This window comes from Pelodiscus sinensis, chromosome 3 (genome assembly GCF_049634645.1).
Source record: "Pelodiscus sinensis isolate JC-2024 chromosome 3, ASM4963464v1, whole genome shotgun sequence".
NCBI classification, from domain to species: domain Eukaryota; kingdom Metazoa; phylum Chordata; order Testudines; family Trionychidae; genus Pelodiscus; species Pelodiscus sinensis.
Genome location: NC_134713.1, coordinates 160,649,198 through 160,676,905, shown reverse-complemented (window position 1 = coordinate 160,676,905; position 27,708 = coordinate 160,649,198). Strand labels below are relative to the sequence as shown.

At 42.2% G+C, this 27,708-nt stretch overlaps 2 protein-coding genes across 4 annotated transcripts; one reads left to right on the top strand and one right to left on the bottom strand.

Moving 5' to 3' along the window:
- On the top strand, positions 1-18,668 carry SPDYA (speedy/RINGO cell cycle regulator family member A). Of its 2 annotated transcripts, XM_006115611.4 has the most exons (7): positions 1-2,993; positions 5,819-6,065; positions 8,123-8,181; positions 9,530-9,615; positions 12,816-12,987; positions 16,466-16,766; positions 18,533-18,668. In XM_006115611.4, exons 2-7 carry the CDS (start codon positions 5,837-5,839, stop codon positions 18,619-18,621), a joined length of 936 nt encoding a protein of 311 aa, XP_006115673.1. In that variant the 5' UTR covers positions 1-2,993; positions 5,819-5,836; the 3' UTR covers positions 18,622-18,668. The 2 variants fall into 2 exon arrangements, with proteins under 2 accessions (XP_006115673.1, XP_075781481.1); XM_075925366.1 differs by lacking the exon at positions 1-2,993 and having other exon boundaries at positions 5,198-6,065.
- TRMT61B (tRNA methyltransferase 61B) lies at positions 18,170-27,263 on the bottom strand. Of its 2 annotated transcripts, none has more exons than XM_014569793.3 (7): positions 26,223-27,263; positions 25,379-25,481; positions 22,471-22,661; positions 21,006-21,097; positions 20,310-20,566; positions 19,118-19,198; positions 18,170-18,939 (listed from the first exon to the last, which is right to left on the bottom strand). In XM_014569793.3, exons 1-7 carry the CDS (start codon positions 27,075-27,077, stop codon positions 18,872-18,874), a joined length of 1,647 nt encoding a protein of 548 aa, XP_014425279.2. In that variant the 5' UTR covers positions 27,078-27,263; the 3' UTR covers positions 18,170-18,871. The 2 variants fall into 2 exon arrangements, with proteins under 2 accessions (XP_014425279.2, XP_006115675.2); XM_006115613.4 differs by having other exon boundaries at positions 19,118-19,201; positions 26,223-27,261.
- Between the last annotated feature and the right edge of the window lie 445 nt (positions 27,264-27,708).

Here is a 27,708-nt window from a genome sequence, read left to right as displayed (position 1 = left end):
AGTAGATTTTGTGGGGCCCCTTAGGCTCTGGTTTGGGACCAGAAGTGAGGGGTTCATACTGTGGGAGGGGACAGTGGGTTGAGGTAGGGTGTTGGGTGCAGGAGGGTGAGGGATCAACCTGGGGGGTGCGAGCTCTGGGGTGAGGCTGAAGATGAGACATTTGGATTGCAGAAAGGAGCTCCAGACTGGGGCTAAGGAGTAGCAAGTGCAGGAGAGAGCTCAGGGTAGGAGTTTGAGGCACAGGGTCTGGGATGGATTTATGGTGCAGGAGGTTGGGGTGGGATATGAAGTCTGGGTGAGAGTTAGGGTGCAGGAGGAGCTCAGGGCTGGAGCAGAGGGTTGGGACGTGGGACACTTCCTGTGGGTAGCTCCCTTTTACTGGTGAAGGGAGGAGAGGGTGCAGGGAGGCTGTGCTCAGTGCCCTGCGCTTGCCTGTAGGCCCCGCCCCATGCAGCTCCCTGTGGCCAAGACTCTCTGCCAATGGGAGCTGCAAGGACAGAGACTCCAGGTGAGGGAAGTGTGCAGCCAAAGCTTCCTGGTGTGTGGAGCTCTAGCCAAGCGTGGGGGAGAAGAGGCAATGGCACTTTGTGGAGCTGTATCCTCCTTCCCTCCTGCCAGGCAGGACCAAAACACAGGGGCTTTAGTGCCTAGAGGCCAGGGCTGCTAACTAAAGGGGCCCTGCAAGAAAAAATCTGCACTTTTGGTGGCCCTGAATCTGGGCTGCAGCCCTTAAACCCCTTTCTTATTCCAGCCCTGCTGCCTGGGGATATGGAGGAGCATCAGGGATAGAGATGAGGAGGAAGGGTGAAGTAGGGAGAGGGGGGAACACATGGGTGGGCAGCAGAGGGGGCACATAACCATCTGGCACCTGCCCACACTCACAAGCCAACATAGTGCACAGCCATGCCGCCAGAAACATGATGAAGAGTAGGAGCCCTGGTGACCAACAGCCAGCACACAGAAGGGCTGCACTGATAGACTGGCAAGGGAACTAGCCAGCCTCCATCTATTACCTCCTGTCATTCCACCAGCCTTGCACGCCCATCATTATTGTCAGCCACTGGACTCACCACTGGAGAGTGAGTAACTAGAGAGCAGGAATCCAGCCAGCATCAGGACCCACCATTACTGACGTGGGAGAGGGAGGAGGACAGAAAATACAGGACTATTTGTCCTTTTAAAAGAAAGTCGGGACATCTACAGGAGGATTTAAATAAGGACTTTCCCTTTAAAAACGGGATGTTTGGTCACCCTATTTAGACCCTATTTTTTCTAAATATTTCCTTCATCCTTCTGATAAGGTGGCTTGCCCCTTAAAAGGCTAGAGATCTGGGTTCAGGCATCCATGATTTCCAAGTTGGCATATCCGAGCAGGAATCAGGTGATTCCCATATAAGATCATCAGGAAGTTGCAGTGAAGAGGATGTATGTGTGTATGAGTGTTGCTCAGGGAGACTGGAAAAATGAGACTATAAGCAGAAAAGACCTGGGAGTGCCCAAGAGTATAAACGGATACACTTTGAGTTTTATTTTAAATTTACTTTTTATGAATAATCCCAAATCCCAAAAAGCAATGTTGTGAATAGACAAAATAGGTGGGTGTTTATTTAAGGAACCAAGAGAAGAAACTGAGGGTCCACGTAAGTCTGCCGTGAGGCTACTGGTGTGATTGGGAGGCCTCTACACAACAACAATCTTTCCTTCTACTTGGCTCCAAACACGTGTCAAATTTCTGCACCACCCAACCTTTGATCTTTTCCGCACATCTCTTGTCCCCTCCATTCTTCTAGATTGGTGGTTTTCCATCTTTAGCCTATGGACCCCTCGGGTTCTGCAGACTTTACAAAGGGATCTACCCCTCCATTTGAAATTGTTTAGGGGTCAGCAAAAGAAAAAAGATTGAAAACTGCTGTCCTAGAAGCTCTTTTTTTTTTTTCCCCTGTATGTTTTCTATCTTCTAGGGACTGTCTTGTTTGTGGGCTCCTTTTCCAGCCCCTCTTTATACAAATTTCAATTCCCGCACATACAAAGAGGTCTACAAAGTCTCAGTTCCCACACATCCTTAAACTGTGTTTTCCTCACGCTACAGTCCCCCTCTTTATTCCGCTTGGACTCTCAATAGCGTCTTCCTCCCATTCGCCTCATATCCTCTGTTTGTACGCCTTCCTTCTGTCCCTGCACCATTGCACAGCAGCTTCTTCCCCTATATCTCAACATCTAACTCATCCCTTCTGCCACTGGCATTTAGTCACTTCCCTGTTCTGCACCACGGTGCTGCACCATCTCTGTCTTAGCCATTAACACCCAACCTCCAATCTGTTCTGTCTCATTCCCTCTCATACCCCAGCAATCCATACTGGATGATTTAATGATTCCTTGTGGCCTTAAACTCCTATGAACCTCCTCATTTCCGGTATCTTAGCCATTTTCAGATGTAGATCTTGGCAACCACCATTCTCCCCTGCCCCAGTGCCCTGAGCCACCTGGCACAGGTGAGGCTGAGAGCCGAGTAGGGGCAGAGCAGCAGCTGGTGCTGGCTAGCAGCAGGAAAAGGGAGTGCTGTGGTGCCCCGGCCTGCTGCCAGGAGAGGCTACAGGGAGTTGGCCCAGAAGCCCCTGGGGCAGCCACTCAGGTGTGGGGGGCCCTAACTGGGTCTACAGCCCAGGCCTGAGACCTGGGCAAAGTGGGGCGGGACTTGACTGTGGCCTTTTCATCTACAATCCTGCCTAGCAACCGGGCTCTCCCTTCCCTGCTGCGCCCCCCGCCCCCCAGGAAAGGGCTTGAGGGAAGCCATAACCTGGTGCCTCAGACCAGCAAGAGGCAGAGTCCCTCGGGTTCTGATTGGCCAAGGCTGCTCCCACCCTTGCCCTGATTGGCTATACAAGGGGTGGGCTGGACCAGCCTTGCACTTGGCTTTGCAGCAAGGGTAGGAGGGAGGCTGGGAGGCATCCGGCTCCCCCACTTTCCCTCCCACCCAGGGCGCGCAGCCTGAGGTAACTTCCAGTGACCGCCTCCCTGCCCCCGCCCTTCAGGGGACTAGCCCCACTCGGAACAACGCCCCCTCTCCACCTACTCCAAGGGGATGCTCCCTGCTGGGCAGTAGCACCCCCGCCTGCTGCCCCCACCAGACAAAGCCCCGTGCCAGAGTCAGGCACTCCGGGGCCTTGAGCGCAAAACACAGGCCTGTGGCCCACCCTGCCCACAGCCCTGGGGCTGCTGAGAGGCCCCTTCTGTGCAGAGCAGCAGGAGCATGAGGCTCTTTTCGTGTCTGGCACAGGTGGTTGGGGCTTGGCAGTTACGACCCACTGAGCCACACACGGATGTCCACACCCTTCTGATTTACTGTCTCGGGCTCTCTGCAGACTCAGATTAATGTCACCGTCCCACTGAGACCTGGGCCACAGGCTCCAACTTAATTTTTCAACCCCCAGGCTAGAAATTTAATCTAAAAAATCCTCAGATTCTGAGGTAATCTCATGATTCCAGGAGCTGGGGCTCTTGACAGGGGCCTGTTGTGCCTATGCCTTATTTTGGCCCTGAACAAACAGCTCTTCTAAGAAATCACTGTATTTTGTGAAGGGATTAATCTGTGGGAAGAGGATTATTTGGATAATTCTTCCTGGGCATTACCACTCTCTCTAAAGATACTTCCCTCACTTTGTGTTTGTCAGATTGCTTCTTTTTTTTTTTCCTTACAGATTAGCCATCTCATCTTCCTATTGTGGTGATTAACAGATCATTTCACCTCTCCCACTCGCAATTTTTTTCTCCACCAGGGGATTACACTTTTCTTCCCCTTTATCCTCCCCTTCCCCCCGCAAGAATATGTTGCTCACCCTCCTTCTGGTACCTTCTTGAAGCTGAAATTGTATGCAGCCTTGCTTTATCTAAAAGCTTGCTTTTCTTGATAATCTATAAAAGGGACAGTTATATCTGTCCAATCCATTGCTAAAGTTAGAAACAAATGTTATAAAAATAGTTCAGGACCATATTGCTACTGTAACATTTTTTTGTGGTTGACTTTAATAAGTTTGTTAAAATCGCCAATAATTTAATTTAATTGGTATTGTTTATGAGTACATAATTAACTAAACAAATATTAGAAAAAGTAAATATGGGTGTAAACTGGCTGTGAATAAATTTAGGTTGGAAATTAGAAGGTTTTTAATTGTCAGGAGTGAAGTTCAGGAACAGTCATCCAATGGGAATTCTGGGAGCAGACAATTTAGCTAGTTTTAGGAGGGGGTTATACATTTATGATTGGGGTTATATAAATAGGTTGCCTGTAGTAGCAGGAGACTGCATTCAGTGATCCAGGAGGTCCCTCCCAGTCCTGTGTCACTAACTGCAAATAAGAAGGTAAGAGATTTCTTTGATTACCGTAGGCTTTAATGAAAAAATGGGAGGCATGCAAGTCTGACTGAATCTCACACAACGTTTTTAACAAGAGATAGTTCACTGGAAATTCTGAATGACAAAAGCATGATGGCTGTTCCTCTATGGAAGAGTTTTACCTCAAGTAAGGCTCCTCGGCTGTGTCTACACTGGCATGAATTTCCGGAAATGCTTAAAACGGAATACTATTCCGTTTTCAGTTTTTCCGGAAAAGGAGCGTCTACACTGGCAGGCTGCTTTTCCGGAAAAGCCCTTTTTCCAGAAAAGCGTCTGTCGCCAATGTAGATGCACTTTTCCGGAAAAGAGCCCCGATTGCCATTTTTGCGATCGGGGCTTTTTTCTGGAAAAGACTACTGGGCTGTCTACAGTGGCCCTTTTCCGGAACAGTGTTCTGGAATAAGGACTTATGCCCGAGCTGGAGCAGAATAGTTTTTCCAGAATAGCGGCTGATTTTGTACAGTAGAGCATCGTTGCTTTTCCGGAAATTCAAGGGCCAGTGTAGACAGCTCGCAGCTTATTCCGGAAAAGCAGCTGATTTTCCGGAATAAGTGGCCCGGTGTAGACATAGCCCTCCTGTCTACAATTCATACTGATGTAAGATAGATCCTTAGTCTTAGGTAATTATCCCACTCCTTACCTCAGAAGGTATAAAGAAATTCACAGTACTAGTATTATAGCATGGGTGCTTGGGATGGCTTATAAGGATTTTTACCATTTTGGGGGTGCTAATGTTCTGGTAGTTTTGTTATTGATATGAGACACTACATAGCTCGTAATGAGTTATGTTAGAATTTCACTGCTATGCCATTAATTTGAATCTGTACAGGTAGGGATCATCCAGCTGAAATGTTTGTTTGCCCATATAAGTTAAATTGCTGCTTTCAGCCCATATACTAGTTGCAAAATGTGTATATTTATTATACATTTTTATATAATGTAGAGAAAATCTTGGGACTCTGGGCATTTTAATGCCAACTATCATTATTTTATTTTCACAGGATGACCACACACTCTGAGTGGTAAAAAATCAAAAATGGAATGTGCATTATATTGCTCATACCGTGGCCCCAATCATGTGAATACTTATAACCGAGTAACTTTAAGCATATGAATTGTCACATTGAATTCAGTGAGACTACTTGTTAGGTTGTTGATATGAGTGTTTGCAGGACTGGGACTTACAAAATAGTTGTACTGTACTAATATATGTCACCTTCCATATAAACTAGATCTGAAAATTCATAGGCTAAATAATACAATTACAGAGAGGGAGTCTGCAAAGCAACTGTGTGTGAACTTTTTGTTATATCTGTTTTTTCATGAAACCAAAAAGGATACAGGAAAAAAAGGTTTATTGATGCCTTTTATATTGCAACTATTTTACATCATCTGTTGTTAATATTATCCTTTTTTATTTTAACAGGATTCTTCCATTACAAAAATGAGACATAATCTGGTCTGTCAGACACCTCGCACTGTCACTGTTCGTATAAAATCGAGTGCATCTAGATCACATCAACAAAAAAAGTCTATCAGTCTTAAACGTCCTATATTTAAAGACAGTCAGGAAAATTGTGAAAAAGATGTGCACAGTAATATGTCTAAACGTCCAAAAGGGGCCTGTCTTGTTATTCAGCGTCAGGAAATGACTGCTTTCTTTAAACTATTTGGTAGGTTAACAACTATACATTTTGGGTAAAATATGTTAATTGAACACTAAAATACATTATATAAGCAACTGTTTTCTAAACATAACTTCAGTGTGCTTCTCATACATATGGGTTACATCTAGACTGGCATGATTTTCCACAAACGCTTTTAACGGAAAAGTTTTTCCATTAAAAGCATTTGCGGAAAAGAGCATCTAGATTGGCACGGATGCTTTTCCGCAAAAGCACTTTTTGTGGAAAAGCATCCATGCCAATCTAGACGCAGTTTTGCGCAAGAAAGCCCCGATCGCCATTTTCGCCATCGGGGCTTTTTTGCGCAAAACAGTTTTTAGCTGTTTACACTGGCCCTCTTGAGCAAAAACTTTTCCGGAAAAGGGCTTTTGCCCGAACGGGAACATCAAAGCATTTGCGCAAGAAGCCCTGATTTCAGACAGTAGAACGTCAGTGCTTTTGCGCAAAATCAAGTGGCCATTGTAGACAGCTGGCAAGTTTTTGCACAAAAGCGGCTGCTTTTGCGGAAAAATTTGCCAGTCTAGACGCAGCCATGTTGTTCAGACAGAGATATGGCTGTTAAAATCTGAGTCCAGAGTGAGAATTCAGATCTCTAAATTGAAATGACTGAATAAAGTGACTTAACCAACCAAACAATGGGTACTTAAGAACAATTTGCAACTTCTCTATCAGCTTCATGTAACGTGAACACTCTAATTCATTATTTTTTCCCCCTTCCTTCCCCCCACCCCTATTTATTTTGGAACTGGACTTTTAATACTCCATTCATCTGAAGAAGTGGGTTGTACACACAAAAGCTCATGATACCATCTACGTGCATTGCTAGTCTTTAAGGTGCTGCTAGACTATTCGTTGTTTTTTGTTTTTGACTAACTACGGTCATCTGAAGAAGTGGGCTGTGCCCACGAAAGCTCATGATACAATCTACATGTTTTAGTCTATAAAGTGCTACCAGACCTTTTGTTGTTTTTTACATTTATCCTGTACAGACTAACTCGGTTAACCCCCTGAAGCTTCTGACTATTATTCGTCAGTTAACTGAAAACATTCCTAGTCCTACACCACAACTGTTGTTGTTACACTTCATTGTGTAAATGTTTACTTTTTAAATAAAAGACAACTACAAAAGGGCTGTCAAACTGCTGAAAAATACATTTATTAAGGATAAAGATAGAATAAAATAAAAATCATGTTATCCTTTCTACATACCTCATCCCTTTTTTCTCCCTTTAATATTTTCCTTCATTCTGATCCCACCCTACAGATCAGCAAGGCTCATTTTGCCACTATACATTTGTTTTGCATTATGTTTCAGAACAGATTTGAAAGAGGCTAGATTTCCCACCAATGTAAGCAAATAAATTCTTGTGTGGGGGAAAAAAAAAGCCTTTTTGTTTTGTATGGTGGGAAGTGGAATGAAGAGAGGAAGGAATGAGTTTTGGAGAAGTTAGCATTTTTCTCTCTTCTGTACATTTTTTCTTTTTCTGCTTCAGATAAAGAGAGTGAGAAATAAGAGAGAAGCTGTTTCGTTGCTGACTTGAGTGTATAGAAGTCAGAGTAGCCAATTGCAGTAATTTTTCCTATTTGTAGAATGGTTAACAAAGTGGAACACTGTGCAAATAAACTCCTATTGCGTACTAAAGGTTGTCAGACAGTGCTGAGAACCTCAACACTGCATGATCAATCAGAAATAATTGTAAATTATAATCAACCCATTGAAAGTGCAGAGAATAAAATAAACAGAGAAAAACTGTTCGGTGTCTTTCAGTTGATTTTTACTCGCTAATGTTCAGAGAATTTTGTTCTTTGTATTCTCTACTTAACCTTTGTTATGGCTTCTATTATTGTTTTTGTTCAGATTTTTTCCCAGGGCTAACACATCTTTTTCGTTATATGCTCTGTTCCCTACTGATCAGTCCAGCCAATCTCCTTTTCTTTAGCTTGATAAAGTGCCCATCTGTATCTGAAGAGACAAATGCTTTCTGACCTCCCAAACATTTCTTTCAATTGAAATGTAATAGCTGGGGGTTTTCTGTTTGTTGCAGATGATGATCTAATTCAAGATTTTTTGTGGATGGACTGTTGCTGTAAAATTGCAGACAAGGTAAATTTTGGTATTGTGTTTCGTTAGTAGGTCATTTTTTGCACCTTTTTACTTTTAATCACTTTAAATTGTAATATGAACATAAACCACATTCTGCTCTCCAATATATTCACACAGCTTCTGGCAGAGTAATACAGGAATAATAATTCCCACTTTTTGGGGAGTGAGAAATAGGGATGTAAGCGACTAGTTGACTAGTCAACTATCTGATAAACAAAAGCTTATTGGATAGTTGACTCGACTAGTCACTCCCTCTCCACCCCCTCCCCCGCTGCCTCTATCAGAGAGAGGCAGCAACAAGGGGGAGCAGGAGCTGGTGCTGATCACTGCGCCTCCACATTTAAAATGCAGAGCTGCAGCATTGGTGTGGGGGGGAGGGGCTGAAGCTGGTATGAGCCAGGACTGCTCAGTCCTGAATCAAGTCACTTCTCTGGAGCTAACCCCATTGCAGCTCTGCAGAGGTGCTTATTGACTAATCATATAGTTGATACAAATTATATCGACTATCCAATTAGCCAAATTATCACATTTTAACATCCTTAGTGGGAAATAAATTACTATATATTTGAGAGAGTTTGTCTGTGAGTATTTGTTCAAGAACTCTCCTAAACAGTAAGAGCTAGGACCACCAAATTTGGTGTACAGCTTCCTTTTTTCATAACTTAAAGTGGTTGGTTGTGCCAGAAAAATGGGATGTGCCTGGAATACGATTGCTTCTCATAAACCTATACAGAAAAGATACAGAATTAGCAGGCAAGTGAATGAGACTGGAGGGTGACCCCCTTATCCAGGATTGCTCCATCCCTGAGCCTCTCATCCCACAGGGACCTTTAAAGGAAGGTTGGGGGGAGGGAATGAAGCTCCCCACTATTTGTAAGGGGGCATTTGCTGGCTGTTCCCCTTCATGAGAGATCGAGGGGAAAGTGCACAGTTTGCTGCATTCCTCACTCTGGCTGGGAACAGCAGGAGGCAGACAAACCTGGACATGCTCCAGCCGGGGGACATGCACCCCTCCCCCAGTTGTGCCTGCTGGAGATGCAGTGGCCATGGAGAGGAGCTTTTCACCAGGCCCCAAGCTGCTTTAGAGAGACAGGGATGGGATAGTCTGTCCCCAAGGCAGCCTGCATATTGAACCCTTCATTCCCAGCCCCGCCCCAGAGCAATGGTTTAAATGAAGCATGTATATTTTCATTTTATTTTTCAAAAAATAAAAATTGAATTAAGGACTCAAGCAATGCTAGGTAAATCTTCTAGTAAAATATAATATTGTGGCATGTCAAACATTTAGGAAATTGTATGTAGGAAACAGAATACTAATATTTGTTAATATTTTATGTTTTTCTAACAGTATCTTTTGGCAATGACTTTTGTTTATTTCAAGAGGGCTAGCTTCAATATAAATGAGCACACAAGACTTAATTTCTTTGTTGCTCTGTAAGTATACTTTAAATATTTGGTTGGATTATAACACTTTTTTCATTGATTTACCTTGGTGTTTATTCCACTAATTATTTTTATTTCCACATTTGGATTCATAGGGGGACTTGAAAGTTGACAGGTGGATTGCCTTTTTATTTCAGAAGTTCCTTATACCATCCATGTAAAAATCTGCCCCAAAATGGCCAAGTTATGTCTTTAAAAATGCAGTCCATACATGTTCCGTAAACACTTTAATGTAAGCAGCTGTAATCTCTGAAAATTCTGCCCTCATAAAGTACACTCAAGGTTTTGTCAGCACCTAGTAATGACAAGACTGCACCTGCACCATTCCCACAGAGCAACTGATCATGATGCAGAGAGGGCTACACGGCCTCAGCAACTTTCCCAGGAGGTTCCACCTGGCTTGGGGGCAAAACTGGGCACTGGAACTGAGAGGAAAGGAGTCTTTCTCCCCTGTGCTCTGTGGCTCTTCCCCACCACTGGGTCCTTATACAGTGCTATTCATCCTGCTGATATCCAGGCAGCATGGAGAAAGATGACTGATTCAAATGCAGAGGAGACAAAACCAGACTAGGGCAATGGAAAAGAGTTGATTGGGGCAAGGAGTCTTGTGAGACTGGGACTGGAAGGTGGGAGAGAAATTGTGACTGAGAGTTGAAGACGAGAGACTATGACTGGATTAGGGCCCATAGAAAACTGAGTAGGAGGTAGAGAGGGCAAGACCCAAAGAGACTGGGAACCAAGGAGGTGAGAACAGGCTAGGACTGGTTGGACAGGGAGGTCGGCATGGATTGGGGAAGCAGACTGGGACCAGGGGCCATTCACAGACTTGGAGCCAGCTGGCTGGGAGCAAACACTGAGATCAGATGAGGAACTGGGAAAAAAGGGAGACAGGGACTAGAAACCAGTTGGAGGTGTAGGAGCAAAGATGGAAGAGAGGCAGCTGTGACATGGAAATGGGGTGTGGAAAGAAAAATAAGCCAGTGTGGGGGGCAGTAAAACTGGGGAAAGGAACCAGGAACAGTAAGTGAGGACTGAGATTATATGAGGATCCCGAGGAGGAAGTCTGTAACTCGGATTCGGTGAGGGGCAAGAGAGAGACCAATTGAATAAGGAGCTGGAAGGGGGTATTTGGATCGCCAGGGAATGGAAACTGGGGACAAGAAGTTCGGGCGAGATGGAGGAGAGCTGGAATTTGCTGCATAAGGAGACTAGGATAAGAAGCTTGAGAAGTGGAGACTGAGTTGGATAGACAGGGTGAATAGACACTACGTCAAAGACCCTGTGATGGGGAAGAGACAGTCAGTGCAGAAGGGGTCAAGTTTCAGGGAAATGGACAGGGAATAGAACCCCTTTCCTGTGTGTCTCCTCTCCTCTGTTGTCAGCACATGCATGTGAAATCAAATTGCAAAGAAGGCAAAAGTTACTGCAGCAGGGGGACTCAATTTTGGGTCTCCCACATAAGTGCCTTATCCACCAGGCTACATAATTATTCTCATGTTCTCTTTCTGGCCTAATGACTCATTTAAAAATATGTATCCAAAATGGGCAGCTTCAACAAAAGAAACTTGGACACACCCACAGCAGAATATCTCTTAGACCAATGACTAAGGCATTATTCTGAAATGGGAGATTCCTATTTAAATCTTTTCACCTCATCAGGCAGAGGGAGAATTAAACCCAAGTCTCCCACATCCTGAATGAGTACTGTAACCCTACTGGACTGAAAAGAGGAAGTGCTATCTCTACCTCCTACTCAGTTTTCTATGGGCCCTAATCCAATAGGCATGCTCTGATCACATCAACCAGATGGGACCCTGTAGGTGAGATAGGCAGTAGAACACTCATATTCACCTGGTTAGAGGATCTCACAGGGATTTAGGAAAGAGCCAGGTGTCTGGACACCTGAAGTGAGGTAGAAGCACAAATGCCAGAGGCAGAAACGTAGGCACAGGGTACTTTTACAATGAAAATGTAGGTGCTGAGTGAATTTAGGTGCTTATAGGTTTAGGCAACTGCTGAGTGCGGGTTCTGAGAATTTCACTGGTGCCTAAATGTTTCTTAGTCACCGAAAGTGTGCACTTAAGGGCCTTGGTCGTATTGTGGATTTGGACATTTGCGTCTGGGCTGATAAACTTTCATGACCCTTTAGTAAGCTGAATTGATAGCTAACTGTGGTGGTTTTGTGGCTCTAGATAGATGATAACTCTATTTGCCTGTAGTCTGGGGAGTATAGGAGAGAGGAAACAATGGAACTAAGAAATACCATATTCTGAAAGAATAGAGAAATGTGGATGTGAAAAAGTAGGTTCTCCTTAAAAATGGGTTTGCACCTATCGTACATTTTTATTTATTTTGTCATTTTATGAATGTTTGATTTTTGCTACCCAGTTGCTACTCAGATTTGGTTTTAAAAAGTACAATTTTCACATCTAGACAACAACTATAAGGCCTTAGTTTCAGAGCAATTCTATTGCTAACAGTCTCTTTTAAACCTCAGACAATGTATTTTTGCCTCAGATCCGAAGGAGTCAGTCAAAAACTATTCCTTTTAATGTGAGGATGTTCTGTTGATTTGGAAAAAGCAGCAAAGTTGTTTTATATACAGTAAAACCTGTGTTATCCGGCACACTTGGGGATTAGGGTATTCTGGTTATCTAAAAATTTCGGTTATCTTGAGGGTCCCATCAACCTAGGAAAAACCAATGGACAATAATACTAAAACTCAAGTTTTTAATATTGGTAGTTCTGTAGTGTGAGGCAGTTGGTCTCTCATTTCTATTTTGAGTTAAAGATGATTAGTCCTTCTTAAGTAAAAAATTGTTAAGCCAATCATGGTAAACCAAGCCAGGCCTATGTGCCTAAAGATGATAGTATTGCGGCTGGAGGCAATGCCAGTTAACAAAGTTTTCTAGTTAATAGAGTGCTGGATAACAAAGGTTTCACTGTATTATGTATGCACCTATCCTGTAGACTTTAGGACACAGCCAATTTTTGTGACTGTTGCATATGTTTTTGTATTAAATGGATTGAAAGAAACCAGAAAATTCCATGAATCCTGGAAGAAGTCTAAAGTTTGATAGCAACATTTCCCCAAACTAGTGAAAGAATGCTATTTTAAAGGTGTTTTGTTAAAATGACATGATATGTTGTAAGGTTTTAAGGTTGGAGAGCCTTAATATATATTTTTGTAGGTATCTGGCAAATACAGTTGAAGAAGACGATGAAGAGTCAAAATATGAAATTTTTCCATGGGCTTTGGGAAAAACCTGGAGGAAGCTCTTCCCTAACTTCTTACATTTAAGAGACCAGCTTTGGGGCAGAATTCATTATAGAGCTATTGTAAGCAGACGTTGCTGTGAAGAGGTAAGCAGGCTCTTCATGTGAGCTCTTTATGGCAGTTTAGGATCTTGTCTGATATGTATTAGATACATTTTCTTTATCAGAAACGTATTGCTAAATCAGGGATTAAGGGGGAAAAGCAACAAAAGTGTAATGATTTGCCTATTCTATTTTAAAACTGATTATTTTCCTTTGCATTTAATATGCAGTCTTAGGAACACTGGCCCAGATTCAGAAAAGGACTTAAGCTTGCAATTACAAGCATCATGCCTAGAGTTCTTAAGTAAAGAATGGGAAACCATAGGGCTACGTCTACACTGGCCCCTTTTCTGAAAGGGGCATGCTAATTTTAAACTTCGTAATAGGGAAATCCGCGGGGGATTTAAATATCTCCCGCGGGATTTAAATAAAGATGTCCGCCGCTTTTTTCCGGCTTGTAGAAAAGCCGGAAAAGAGCGTCTAGACTGGCCCGATCCTCCGGAATAAAGCCCTATTCCGGAGGATCTCTTATTCCTACTTTGAAGGCTTTATTCCGGAGGATCGGGCCAGTCTAGATGCTCTTTTCCGGCTTTTCTACAAGCCGGAAAAAAGCGGCGGACATCTTTATTTAAATCCCGCGGGGGATATTTAAATCCCCCGCGGATTTCCCTATTACAAAGTTTAAAATTAGCATGCCCCTTTCGGAAAAGGGGCCAGTGTAGACGTAGCCTAGGTGTCTTGAAACATCATCTCCAAAAGTGAGGAGTATGCAAATGGGTACCTCGGAGATAGGAGCCTAAACGGGGCTGCAGAGAGGTGTAGATCTCCTCTTAGCAATCCACGTATAGGAACCCACCCCCTAGAGACAGATGTCTTAGGTGCCTTAAAAGCTTCTTGCAAGAATGAGTTAGTCACCTGCTTCACTCCAGATAAAAGGACTACAGGAGGAGGTGCTAGTGCTGCTCACTTCATAATTTGTATCCCAGTGGATACAGCATTCACCTGGGATGTGGGAAAACCACGTCCGTCCCTCCCCCTGACAGAATTTGAACAAGGCTCTCCCACCTCTCTTCTCTGGAAGAGGGAAGAATCGAACTTGAGTCTCCCAGTCAGTGCTCTCACCACTGAGATAAAAGGTATAAAGCCAGGCACCACTGCCATTTCCTCTGAAAAGATTTTGAATGGGACCTAACTTGGTAGGTGGCCTCTGAGTACATCATCTGAACTGTATATCTTCCCTTACTTTGTGAATTGCTCATTTACTTAATTGGGAGATAGAAGCCTGGACACCGAGAGTGAAACAGCAATGTGCATGCCCAGAAGCAGAAACATAGTCATAGGACTGGAAGGGACCTCAAGAGATCATCTAGTCCAGTCCCATGAAAGAACTAAGTATTATCTAAATCAGGGTTTCCCAAACTATGGGTCGGGACCCAAATATGGGTTGCTATTACATTTCAAAAGGGTAGCCAAGTGTCTCCGCAGGTGGCTCTGTCCCCTGTCCTCCCCCTGTTTTTTAATTGCCTTGGGTCATAAAGTCTTCCTGAATTGTCAAAATGGGTCCCCATCTGGAAAAGGTTGGGAACCACTGATCTAGATCATCCCTGAGCAGTGTTTGTCTAACCTGCTCTTATCTCCAATATGGAGATTCCACAACCTCCTTAGGCAATTTATTCTAGTGCCTAACCAGCCTGACAGTTAAGAAGTGCTTCCTAATGTCCAACCTCAACCTCCCTTGCTTTTTGTTCTAGCCACAGAATTTAAGAAGCACAATTTTTGTCCCTCTTCTTTGAAACAACCTTTTATGTTCTTGAAAACAGTTATCTTGTTTCCTCTCAGTCTTCTCTGTTTCAGACAAACAAACCCAATTTTTACAATCTTCTCTCATAGGTCACTTTTCTAGACCTTTAATAATTTTTATTGCTCTTCTTCGGACTCTCTCAAATTTGTCCATATCTTTTCTGAAATGTGGCTCCCAGAACCAGATATGTTATTCCAGTTGTGGCCATATTAGCACAGAATAGAGCAGAATTACTTCTCATGTCTTGCTTATAACCCTGCTGATAATACATCCGAGAATGATGTTTGCTTTTTTTTGCAACATCACACTGTTGACTCTTATTTAGCTTGTGGGCAACCATGACCCCCAAAGTACTTTCCACAGTACTCTTTCGTGGGCAGTCATTTCCCATTTTGTATGTGTGCAACTCATTGTTGCACACACATTTGTTCCTTCTGAATGTCATCCTATATACTTCAGACCATTTTTCCAATTTGTTCAGATGATTTTGAATGTAAACCCTATCCTCCAAACATAAGTGCCTTTTACCCTAAAAGTTTAGACACTGAATGAATTTAGGCTCCTGCAGAGCGTGGTGGGAGTTTTTGGTTCAAAGTTAAGCCCAAAAGTGGGAAGTTCTTAGATTCCGAAGACTGGTGTTTCATGCCTAACTACTTTTGTGGGTCTGGCCCTATTTTTAGGGTGAACACAATAAAACACTGTTTCACACGCCATGTCCAATTTTTAAAAAATTTGCACATTTCCAGATAGCCAGCCCTTCTTGTACTTGAGAAGTTTTACATTGAGCCACTAAGTATTCACTATCAAAGTTTTTGCTGTCCAGAGACCTTGTATCTTATACAAATCTCCTTATTTACTGTCGGCCCTGAATGAAGGAACTTGTAGCAGAGAAAACTGATTATGCAAGTCACCTCATTCAAGTTAGAATTATTTCATTTTTCAAACTATTTGAAAAAAGTCAACTTTAATAGCTTTTGCATTATTTCACAGTTTTTCAAACCCAAAGTTAGTAGAAAAGGAAAAAAAATCACTTTTAGCGTTCTCTGGATTTATTCCTATTGCCAGGAAGGTCCCTGTTCTTACATTGGAGGGAACTAAAGAAAGTAGTGAAATACACTTGGTATGGTTTGGAAAAGATGGGCGCTTATCTTTATTTTAATTAAATATTGTGAAATTGCACAGTTGCACTGCACAGAGCAGCCTGATACCTAGATTTAAAATAAAATTACCTCAACAGTTTTTTCAGTTAGGAGGGTCCATTTTGAAACAATGACATCAATTGGAAAACATGATACAGATCACACTGTGGTTTTATATGGGTAACTGGAACAGTACAAGACTTCCTCAGATTGTAAAGTTAAGGGAATTTTAAGTCATCCAGAGTGGTTCAGCCAGCAACGAGGATTTCTAACGGCCATACCACTCTAAAACCACTGATATGTATTTCTCAGGTCACAGATATGGTGTAATCTGAATGTGGCTTTTCTTCCCTGAATCCCTACTTCAGCTAGAAATGAAAGTGAAGATGGGGTCACCAATTTTTGCAGAAAGGAGGTATTTTCAAACTTGTCCTTTCCATTGTAATGCTCCGTTTCATACAGAGGTACCCACTTCCAGGACAAACATAATTAGAAATAGGTTTCTCTTTGTGTCAATTGTATAGTGTTTGCTTGCTGTTTTGCTGATACTGGCACCTTACAAAATTAAGATTTTCTAATCTAGGTAATGGCTATTGCTCCATCACATTATATATGGCAACGAGAACGTTCCATGCATCACAGTGGGGCTGTCAGAAATTACAGCAGAGATGAAGTGCAGCTGCCCCGTGGACCAACTGCCACACCAGCAGATTGTTTGCTTTGTGGTAAAAAAGGAAGATTTGTAGGACTGGGATTATCATCCTCATCATCTTCATCTACGGGGACTTTAGAAATGATGGAGCAACATGTATCTCAGGAATTGAAGGAGACGTGCCCAGTTGAAAAAATGCTAGTTGATCCTTCTCCTTGCAGTGATTCCCAAGGTACAGTTTAGTACTATAAATGTTTTCTTTAGCTATACATTCATTATCTTGGAATTAGGGATGTTAAAACGTGTTTAAATAATCATGTAATTGCTGAATATGTCATCTGTTACACAGGTACATTAGGGGGCAGGCAGCTCCCTGGAGCCAGTGTGCATAGGGGAAGTAGACAGCTCCCCACACGTACCAGGAGACTACATGTAACAGTGCACATTAACCAATGAGCCTAGGGTCATTGGTTAACCATGTACATGGTAAAACTTTCACATTCCTATTTGGACTAGGATGTATCTGAACAACACATTTAATCTAGCAGCATTTCTAATGCACCCACCACTGCCTCAGGACTGAGTTCTGTATAAGGTAGGACTAGATTCTTCCACCTTTCCCTTTTTTCTGTATGTAATAGGTCTATCAAAGAAGCTTGACATGAAGTAAAAAACAAATTTTATATTCTGCTTCACATTCGTTTTGGAAAGTGTGAATTTAGTGCCTATGAAAGGAGACTAATCTAAATTGCTTTATTTATCTACAGAATTGGGTTAGCACAGAGAGCAGCAGTTAACTGCCCTGACCAATGCTGCTTATCTCTAATCTGGAGAAACACTGACAGAGCAGTGCAGTCTTCATGCCTATTAAATCGTTGGACACTCTATCAATACTCAGTTCTATGAGAATGGGGATTATATAGACACCTAGACAGAGATGGACAACAACTGTGTTAATTAGTGCCAAGCATGCTTTAGTTTGTATTGTGAACATTAAATCAATCTTCTTGACTGCCAAGGATTTAGTTGTGTTGTACAGTCAGTTACAATCCCATTTGTAACCAGACCTCTATTCAGACTGTGTGCTATTCTTGATAGAATAAATGTGAGTGTATTTTGAGTAAAATCTTGTTAGGAGATAAGTCTCAGATATTTAGTGTCAAAAAGGGTATCTGTCTAACAATTTGTTTTATCTTAAGGTGTATTTGCAGAAGTATCTGAGTTCTAGCTGCGCCCCCCGCCCCCCAGCAGACCAGGGACACGGGGAGCAAAGCCGCAGCGGGGTGCCGCGCCTCTGAGGCTTTGCTCTGGCAAAGCCTCAGAGGCGCGGGACCCCACCGCCGCTGCAGCTTTGCTCCCGGTGTGCCTGGTCTGCTGGAGACGGTCCCCAGCAGACCAGGGGCACCCGGAGCAGCTTTTCTCGCCCCAGAGGTGGAGGTGGCGAGACCGCTGTGCTCTGGGTGGTCCCTCTGCCTGCGAGCTCCGGGGTAAGAAAGCCCCATTCATAAGTGCGGATCCGACATAAGTCGGATCCGCGTAAGTCGGGGGCTGCCTGTACAGCCATACTGTTTTGATATCATCAGTAAAATTCTCCAATTCTAACGGGCTTTTTTTTAAAACAAAAACAAAACAAAATCAGTTGTGTGATATTTATAACAGAAAAGGAATTAAGCAAATGAGTCCAGGAGAACATGCCACAGATTCAGCTCACTATTACAATACTTTGCACTTCCACAGAGTCTTCAATCTGGGACTACAATAATTTGTCAGTAATTGGTCTTTCTTTCTGGAACAATGCCTTGTAATAAATATATAGAGAGAGCGCCAAAATTCTGTGAATTGCATTTCTTATTGACTATGTAAAATCATGCAAACATATTTTGCTCCTGACTGATATTGATTGGTACATACCAGTTCAAACAGGCATTGCATATGTAGCAGAGGGCAGAATTTGTATTCTTACCTCATGTAAACAATTTTTTTTTAAATTTCTGGTAGATTGCAACAGCATATCCTCCAAAGAGAGAAACAGCAGCTGCATGAACCAAGACAAATCTATGGACTGGTTTACAGGAAATGAAGAATGAAATGTTGGACAGGGGTTATTAAACATAACTCAAGATTTCAACTTATTACAAGATAAATTACAAAATGTTTGTTTCTAACAGTATTGCATAGATGTACCATAGTTTACTATTTTCTTAGATTGTACATAGACTATTAAAATATACATTCAATATAAATCAAAGTAGTGATATAAAAAAATTCACAAGTCTACAAAATTAAACAGCCATTTACAACATTTAATTTTATTCTGGTAAAGTACAGAACTCAAAATTAGGAGTTGCCATCTGGAGCAGTGTCTGAATATACCAGTTGGTATTTCCTCAGCTTGATGAGAAATGCTAATTGAAGGAAAAAAATATTATTGCCACAGCAACTTCAGTGTGCATTTAATACATAAACATCTATAACAATCATTTTATGTCAATGATAATATACTAGTTGAGTGAGTGTTTTGTTGCAAAAAAATAGATTTAACAAATCTTAAGATTATAAAAACATTTCCCAAATATTTCTTACCTGTATGACCAGCTTGCCAAGGGTAAGGTCTAGCAATGTAAGGCACTGAACCATATGGTTCAACATAATCAGAAAGTGATTCTGCTGAATTAAAATAAAAAAACTATTTATTTCTTGACAGATAATAAATTACATACATCAGATCAGAGTATTTTATGTCTAAATACTAATTTCCCTAATATTGCCTCTCTCCTTTGTTAATCCACTCCAATCAGTCTGCTCTGCAGCCATCTGTTAGTATAAACAGACTCTTTTGCTATATTCATAAACCAAGAGCTAGAATGAATTGTACTATCTGAATTTGCCAGATCTGCAACTTGCAAACACAGTATCCTGTTTATGAATAATGATTGCTACCTGGAATCCTAAAACACCTTATAATCAATCATAAAGCAGCAATAGTCTGAATAGGGGAGTTGCCATAAGACAGTTCCCAAACTCAAATTTAAAGATTTTCTCTGAACAGCATGATTGAGCTGCCTATTAGAATTTATTTTTATTTAAATTTGCAACTGGATTTATTAAAAGGCCAGCTCATTTAAATTCATGTAGCTGCCAATCAACATTTAGGAAAGAGCGTAGCCAGAAAAAGTACATTTGTAAGAAGCGAGGATTTGGTTGCTAAACATGTTCTCTACAACCCAGACTTTCAGCTTCATTACTTCTCATAGGAAGTAGTACAAGAGCTAGGGGTGAGTAGATCAGGAAATGTCTGAAAAACGAAAAATGGTATTTTAGTTGATTACATTTTTAGCCCTCAAAAAAACCTCATGCTCATTTTATCATAAAGGTAACAAAGTGTTTCTATTTCATGCTTAGACATGCAAATTAGCAGCTTTCAAGCTACAGAAAGATGTTATACTGCAGGCCAACCACACAAACAACAAATCTTGGTCTGTTAAGCATGGGTTAATACTTTTGCGACAGCTGTACTTCTGGAAATAGATTAGAAAACCAGTAGATACTGGTATGGACCTAGGGAGCTTGCATACTTCCCAAGTTGATAACTTTTGTCTAAAAAATGTGGAGGATATGCACACATCTGAAGTTATATAAGCAGATTATTTGGAAGTGGGGAGAGGATGGGTAGGTGAAAACAGCTGTGGTGAGGGAAAAAGCTCTCATCAAAGAGGGGAAACCTTACCATTCATCTCCAAGTGCAATACATATCTAATTCAAGGTAGCTCCTTACCAACATCATCACTTTCTCCAAATGCTCCTTCATGCGGACTAGGAAGCTCTTCATCTTCTTTTAGTTGAGCTTCATGGGGACTAGGAAGCTCATCATCTTCTTTTAGTTGAGGTTCTATTCTTTGGACTAATCTGCCATTCTTCTGCTTAGCAGGAAGTACTAACCAATCTTTGTGAGTCACCTCAATGATTTTTTCACATAAGAGAGAGAAATTGCAGGTCCGTATTCCTTCCAACAGATCAATAACCTGTGTGATACTTTCAGAGAAATGTAAGAGATAGTTGTTACACTTTTTTTTTTTGAAAATATTTTATACAGTCCTGGTCATGTGCACAGCACTGCGCTCTTCCCTTTTTGGTGAACACAAAGACATCAGCTTTCATCCTAGCAACAAATCAAACCACTGCACTAAAACACATGGATAATTACCCTGCAGACATTATTTAGGATAAACTTCCACTGCCCCAATGGGAATTTTGCCTAAGTAAGGACTGCAAGATTTATACTGAATGTAGACCAAAGTATTATAAAAACAACAAATACAGAAAAAACTGTTACAAAAATAATTTTATATTTAAAGTGTATTTTACCTAGACATGTTTAACAAACATGTTTAACAAACATGTATTTTACCTACACTATTTCCTCTGATGTTTGACTCAAACAAGTTTATAAATCCCAGGTTTTAATACTTACTTTGCTAGGTATACAGCACATACTCCACCTTGCTTAAGATTTGGATATAAAACAGGCAAAGCAATCTGAGGATTAAGCATATCCAAAGCTACCTACAAAAGAATAAGATAGTTATTAGCCAAACTGAATATACATAAATCAGTTTCTTCAAGTCAACAAAAGAAGAAAACACAGTTTGTTCATGGAAAATTAATGCATATATCTACATTATATTGGAAAAAATTAATTGTATTCTAGTCTCCGAGCAGATTATATAGGCATAAGATCTGTGTGTTTAAAAAAACAAACCCTGAATTTACACATTTCAATGTTACTGCATTCTAAATGAAGTGCTGATTCAATCTGTTCATTTTTACTAAATGAGAAATTCATATTTAACCAACATCCAGTATTCTTGGGTTAATGTCAAACTGTCCAGCAACTAAACTATATTATGGTGGCAAAAGAAAAACCCTAATTCTTAAAATGTGTTGCATGTAATTGATTTTTGGATATCTGCTTTTAAGAAAGGTAAACATTCAAACTATTTTGCAACAAAATAATCACATCATGCTATTAAATAATTGCAAATGTTTAATTTCTGAGATTTCTCTCTCAGCATTCAGCAATCCCTCTTCAGTTTGTTTAAACTGCAATCAAAGAACCGACTAGGTAAGAATTCCTGTGTTGTGGACTAAAACATTCTGGACATCCAACATTCTGAGTTAGATACTTTACGTACTGACCATTTTATATCTGAACACAAATTTATCAACAAAATTTCACTTATTCAGTTAATCTGAAGACTTATGTTGATCCACGACAATTGATATAACAAATTACTCAATTAACGAGCTTCAACTGTTTATGTTGGAACAATATGGGTTCAAACAGTTCTTGTAAAGAATAAGGAAATAAAAACCAAGTCTATTTTGTTCACATATTGCATGAAAATATTAATGCTAAAAGTTACAGCATGAAGACAGGAGTTGCCAATACTCTTCATTACTTCAATTTAGATTGTAATAAAATTATATTTGGGACACAGGAGGGTTTTTTAAAACAATTATAGCACAAATTAGTTTGTGCACATATTCTTGAACTTGCTAGATACAAAGCATGTTCCTACTTCAGCTGTAAAAAAACCTATTTTTCCTCAACTGTATTATTACTTGTTGCAAATTGAGATAAATAAAATACATTTTTCCCTATAAGATGTCAAGGAGTAAATGTAATGTTTCCATATTATGGACATAGTGTTTCTTTTGAGGATGATGAACCATCAGACCCTCAAAAACACTTGTTGAGATTAGGAGATGGTATTTGTCCGTCTCTGTTAACAGAGGTTGGTTTGTTTCTTTATAGCTTATTCTTAGGCTAAAGGTGGTAAGTCCTATGATGAGAAGATAAGAAAATTTCATTTAATAAGAAAAAATAAAAACATATCAATTTCTTTACAGTAGGGCATTTTCTACTAATGACTTACTGCATCGAATGTTATAGATTTCATATCTTCAGCAGCAGTTAAAATGTCTTTATTAATGAAATCCACATTATCTGGCCACTCTTCTGCATGTCCTATTTCCCATGCATTACGCCAGCGCCTGTAATTCTTCTTAGCTACAGCATGGTGATCTTTTCTGATTTCATAACTTATAACACGTCCTCTAGGCCCAACTTGAAGCAAATGAAACACACTAAATTTACTACTTTTTTTCCTGATTCAAGTTAACTGGTTAAAAACATCAAAGAAAATGACAATGAATTACCCTAAATTGTCTCTCTTTCCTCACCCTAACAAATTATATAAAAATAATCAACTACAATTAATTTGTTTAAACGTAAATGATCACGTGCAGGTAGAGTGCCAGATTAACATCTTCGAGGCTGCAATTTGTCTACTCTGAATACAGAAAGCAGAGACATAGCAGAACAATTTCTCAACCCTGAACTGGAGAGAACAACTCTAGCAATAAAAGAATTCATTATATATGGTCCATTCAGTCTCTGCTCTCTCTGATGAAGCTGCCAACAACAATATAGGCTCACCTATATTGCTGCAATATAGTGCTGTACTTTATCTCTCCAGTGCAGATATATATACTAAACAGTTTCTAATGCACATTAATATAGTCCTCTTCACAGAGGATTACATTAATGAGAACCAGGAACCTTTTAGTTCATTCATGCCTGCAGCATCCACATGAGGGAGTTACAGTACAGCAACTGCAGAGGCATAACTGAGCCTATGCCAACACGGGGCAAGATTAAAGCAGTGGCCAAAGGGAAACTATAATGAAACCCAATTCATTTTCATTTGAGACCCACATCAGTGCTTCAGAAGTGAAACAGCAACCTTATCTAGACACCCAGTCCTTCAGTAAATTCATTCTGTAGCAGACGCAGGCAGTTGGGAAAGATAAACATAGATCAGTATTCATTTCTGGTGTCTAATCCAGAGTTGATTTTACATTCGCAGTAACAAAAGCATGGCACTATTGCTGAAATTCACCTCTATGCAGAGGGCCAACACAAGGTACCTGTGGACCACTTAAGCCTTGTGCCAACATCCCACAATGCACAGCTCTGATCCCCTTCTCGCCCCATTTCCCTGCACAACTCTGCCGTCCCTTTCTTCGCGGGAGTATCAGCAACGGTGGGTAAAGGTGAGCCTGGAGCCTTTTTTCTACTATTGGAAGCAGCAGAATGAGAGATGGGGAATGCAGGAGCTCCTCCCAGTCTGGTGGAGCAGCTAGAAAATTTGGAAGGAATGTGGGGATATTTGTAGGGAAGGCAGCAGGAAGGCATCAATGGTCCACTTTATGTAACTCGACTGGAAAGTACCCAAATCTCACCCCCCAGATGGTTCTGTTCTGTCAGTGCATCTGAGCTCCCAGAAACAAAGGCTACTTTTTCATTGAGGAATTGTAGAATAAAACTACATGTGCCTGGTAAACTTTGAGAGGTCAAAGGGAGGAAAGAAGTGGTGGGGGCTGGGACAGATGCCTGCAGAAGTGGCAGGAGTCCCTCCCTTAAATCTGGGTCAATGTATAGGGGGGATTCTATCTTTCCATCTTCTTCAGAGCAAGCGCAGGGAGGTATGCAGTGGCCCATTCATCTCAAAGAAATGTTTTCAGCTGAATGAGGACCCCTCCATGATGGGGATGATACAGCCTGAAACAAGGGGTGAGAGCTGCTCCATTCCTCTGAGTGTTCTCATCCTTCCCTCCTTATGTGTAAGCTCTTGCAGGCCTATGTCAAGCTTGCTGGCTCTCAGCTCTTTGTCCTGGCCTCAGCACTGTACTCAGCATTTCTGTTCTCAGTTCCCCAGTACTCTCAGCATTGTGCACCCAACTGTGTACTGTCTATGCCTCGCCCTAATCTCAGCAGTATGTTTCTGTGCCACACATACCTGATTTCAGTGCCTGGCACAGACTCCATTTCCCATTCTTAATGCAGGAGAATTCATTAAACCTATTTCAGAAAATAAATAATCTGTCCTGGCTGGGACTCTTGTGCTGGTGGCCCTACACTGTTATTTGGACTTCATATTCCTGCCCTGCATGGCATAGTTCAGTCAATCGAACCCCCCATCATAGACAGTTAGGTGAAAGAAAAAATTCTTCCATCAACCTAGCTACAGCCTGTCAAGGAGGTGGATTACCTACATCAATGGAAAAACTCCTCATTAATGTAAAAAGTATCTACATCACAGCACTATGGCTCCAATGCTGTAGCAATGCCACTGTAGTGTAGACAAGGCCTAAGCATGTCTCAACTGTACAGAGCTGCATCTCCATTATGACTGTGATTTCAGAGGTGCAGTCTACATACTTACACACAGTCAAAAAGGGGTGAGGTAAGAGTAATCCAAGAATAGTGAGAAAGAGACTAAAAAGGCAATACATGGATTCTTATGATATAATATGGAGTGAAATTCAGGCCTTGCAGAGTATCAGCACAAGGTTAGGGTTAAATGGCTTACAGGTTATATGCTGGCTCTCTGCATAATGCTAAATTTCACTTTAGGTAAACAGCATATATGAATCTGAAGAGTCACAGCACAACCTAAAAGTGGTCATAGCAGGTGACGTCAAGCTTTTTTGATTAGTGGAAAAGTAGCACTTGTTATTAGGGATGTGAATGGTGAACTGGTAAACCTCACCCTTAACGTGTGAGGCTTACTGGTTCCGGTTAACTGGTGGGGGCAGGAGCAGCTCCTGTCCATGTCAGGCCAGGGGGGCCACTCCAGGGATGCCCGCCGTTAATTGGTTAACAGGTTAATGTTATGGTTAACCGATTAAACTGTATTTTACATACATACTTGTATACTAGTGTTATCTGTGTTGCTCCTGAAATAAAATCCTAAATTTGCTAAATAAAGGGTCTTTTACCTGCTCTTGATAGAAACAAGCTCATACCACCAGACCCACTACCAGTTTCCACCACAGCGTCTCCTTGATTGATATCCATCATCATTAGCATTGCACTAATATCCTAAGGATTGAAAGAGAAGTAAAATATCAATACTTTTTATACGATATATTCAAACAGTAAAATGTTAGAACTCTGCTTAAATTGATGGCCTGATCTCCAGTGGTGCTGAGTATTCACAGGTGCCATTGAAATCAACAAGGGCTGTGGGTATACTGCACCTCTGAACATGACTATGCAAACACAAAAGCCACCTCAAGCTCTTGCAGCTATTCAGATCAACAAAATGTTAACAGAAAGGAGTAATTTACTTATACAGCAATGATAGGAGTCCTTAATATATTAGACAAGTGGCAAATTAGGATTGTGAAAGCTAAAATATCCCACTGTAAAACATTGACTTTACTATGATGGAAGCTTTCTAAAATTCTGCATCTCATTAGAACCAGGTTTAAAGTTAGGACTACCCAAACTTTGGGATGAAGAGCTGCTTTCTCAGTCTGCCTTTTGGTTGAGTTCACCAGTAGTAATAACAGAAATGAAAAGCATCTCTACAGCCTAGAGAGAAGAACCGCACATCTCATCCAAGTCCCACTGCCTAAACCCATGGCTCATCAGGCTGGTCACCACCTTAATCCACTGGACCAGGTACCCATCTTGCAAATAGGTGAACTGGAGGTGGCCCTCCCTCTTTAAAACCAACAATCATCCCTAGCCATTGTTTAAATCCATTTTAAAGTTTAAATATTTCAAGTGTGGGAGCATCCATTGCGATAGCTAACAATTCATTCAAATATGACTTACCTTTGGATAGGAAACAGTAGGTCCTCTTTTCATCAACACCACAAAATCTTCTAAGGCTGGTCTCCTTATCAGGAACTTAAACCCTTTAGAAGTCCTAAACATTTGGCCCGGTAGCTTACCTATGATATCCAGGTGGCTAATAACTCCCCAGTTGCTATTCAACTTCCCGAGAGCTGTCAGGTTACACATATGTTTAAACTCCAAGTAGGTTTTTCTGCGAAACTCCGCCAAAATCAAGTCTCCGGCTTGGAAAGGAACATCTCTAGAGGATGCGTTACGGGTGCTAAGGGGCGCACTGTCTTCATCTCGCTGCCGCTGTGCTGGGGGAGTCGCAGCGGAGCCAGGCAGCGGGAGAGGGGGCGAGTCTCTGTGTTCACTGGGGTCCTCCTGTCTTGTTTCCCCGTGGTCCGCAAGCCTCATGGCCCCGATCTCTTTCGAGAGCAAGTCCTGCGGTATCAGTCGGCTCACTCTCTCCAGCGGAGACAGCGCCCCTTCCCAAGCGCGCCTCCGCCGGCTCCTCAGCCCCTGACCCGGATCCGTCTGCGAGGCAGCCGCCGGAGGGGAATCCGCGACAGCGAGCGGCTCCTCCGTCTCGGCCCCGCCTCCACCCCGGGGCGCGGCGGAGCACACCGCTCTGACAGCCCCCGGGCCAGGAGCTGGAGGCCGGCGAGCGCCCACCCCTCCCAGGCCATCGCGGGCCACGCACCTGCGAGGCACGAACACGCCCTCGCCCCGCAGCGCCTGGAAGCAGCTCGCCCGCCTCCTCTCCCCCTGCAGCACCATGGCCGCGGCCTGCGCCCGACTCCCGCTCCCCAGCGCCCGCAGGCTCAGCCGCCGCCCGGCACACTGCAGCATGGCTGGGCTCTGCGCAAGGCGGACGGCTCCGGGCTGCGCTTCCTCGCGCGCAGGCGCACTCGCCTCGCTCCGCCTGTAAGGCCCGCGCTGGCTGAACACAGCCACGCTCCCGTGCTGCGACCCTCCGGATCCACGTGCTTGCTCACATGGCCGGGACAGCGCGCGTCAGATTGGCGTCCGGCAGCCGCCGCCACCGCTAGACTTCGCAGACTTGTGTTCCTGGGGAATAGTGGTAGAGATGTAGCCGTGTTAGTCTGGTGTAGCTGAAACAAAAAACAGGACTATGTAGCACTTTAAAGACTAACAAGATGGTTTATTAGGTGAGGAAGTGGGTCTGGCCCAGGAAAGCTCATCACCTGATAAACCATCTTGTCAGTCTTTAAAGTGCTACATAGTCCTGTTTTTTGTGTTCCTGGGGTTCCCCCTCTCTCTCCAAGGCCAGATTCTGAACTGGGCTCATGAAAATCCTTCATCCCAGAGGGGAAAGAAATCAATACAGGCTGCCAATAGTCCCTTCTTTGGAAATTAAATCGAAAGAGTGCCTCTTTTTTTTTTTTTTTTTTTTGACAGTGGTAAACCTCATTTTACAAGGAAGAATGCCTTTTTTTTGAAAGAGCTCTTTCGAAAAAAG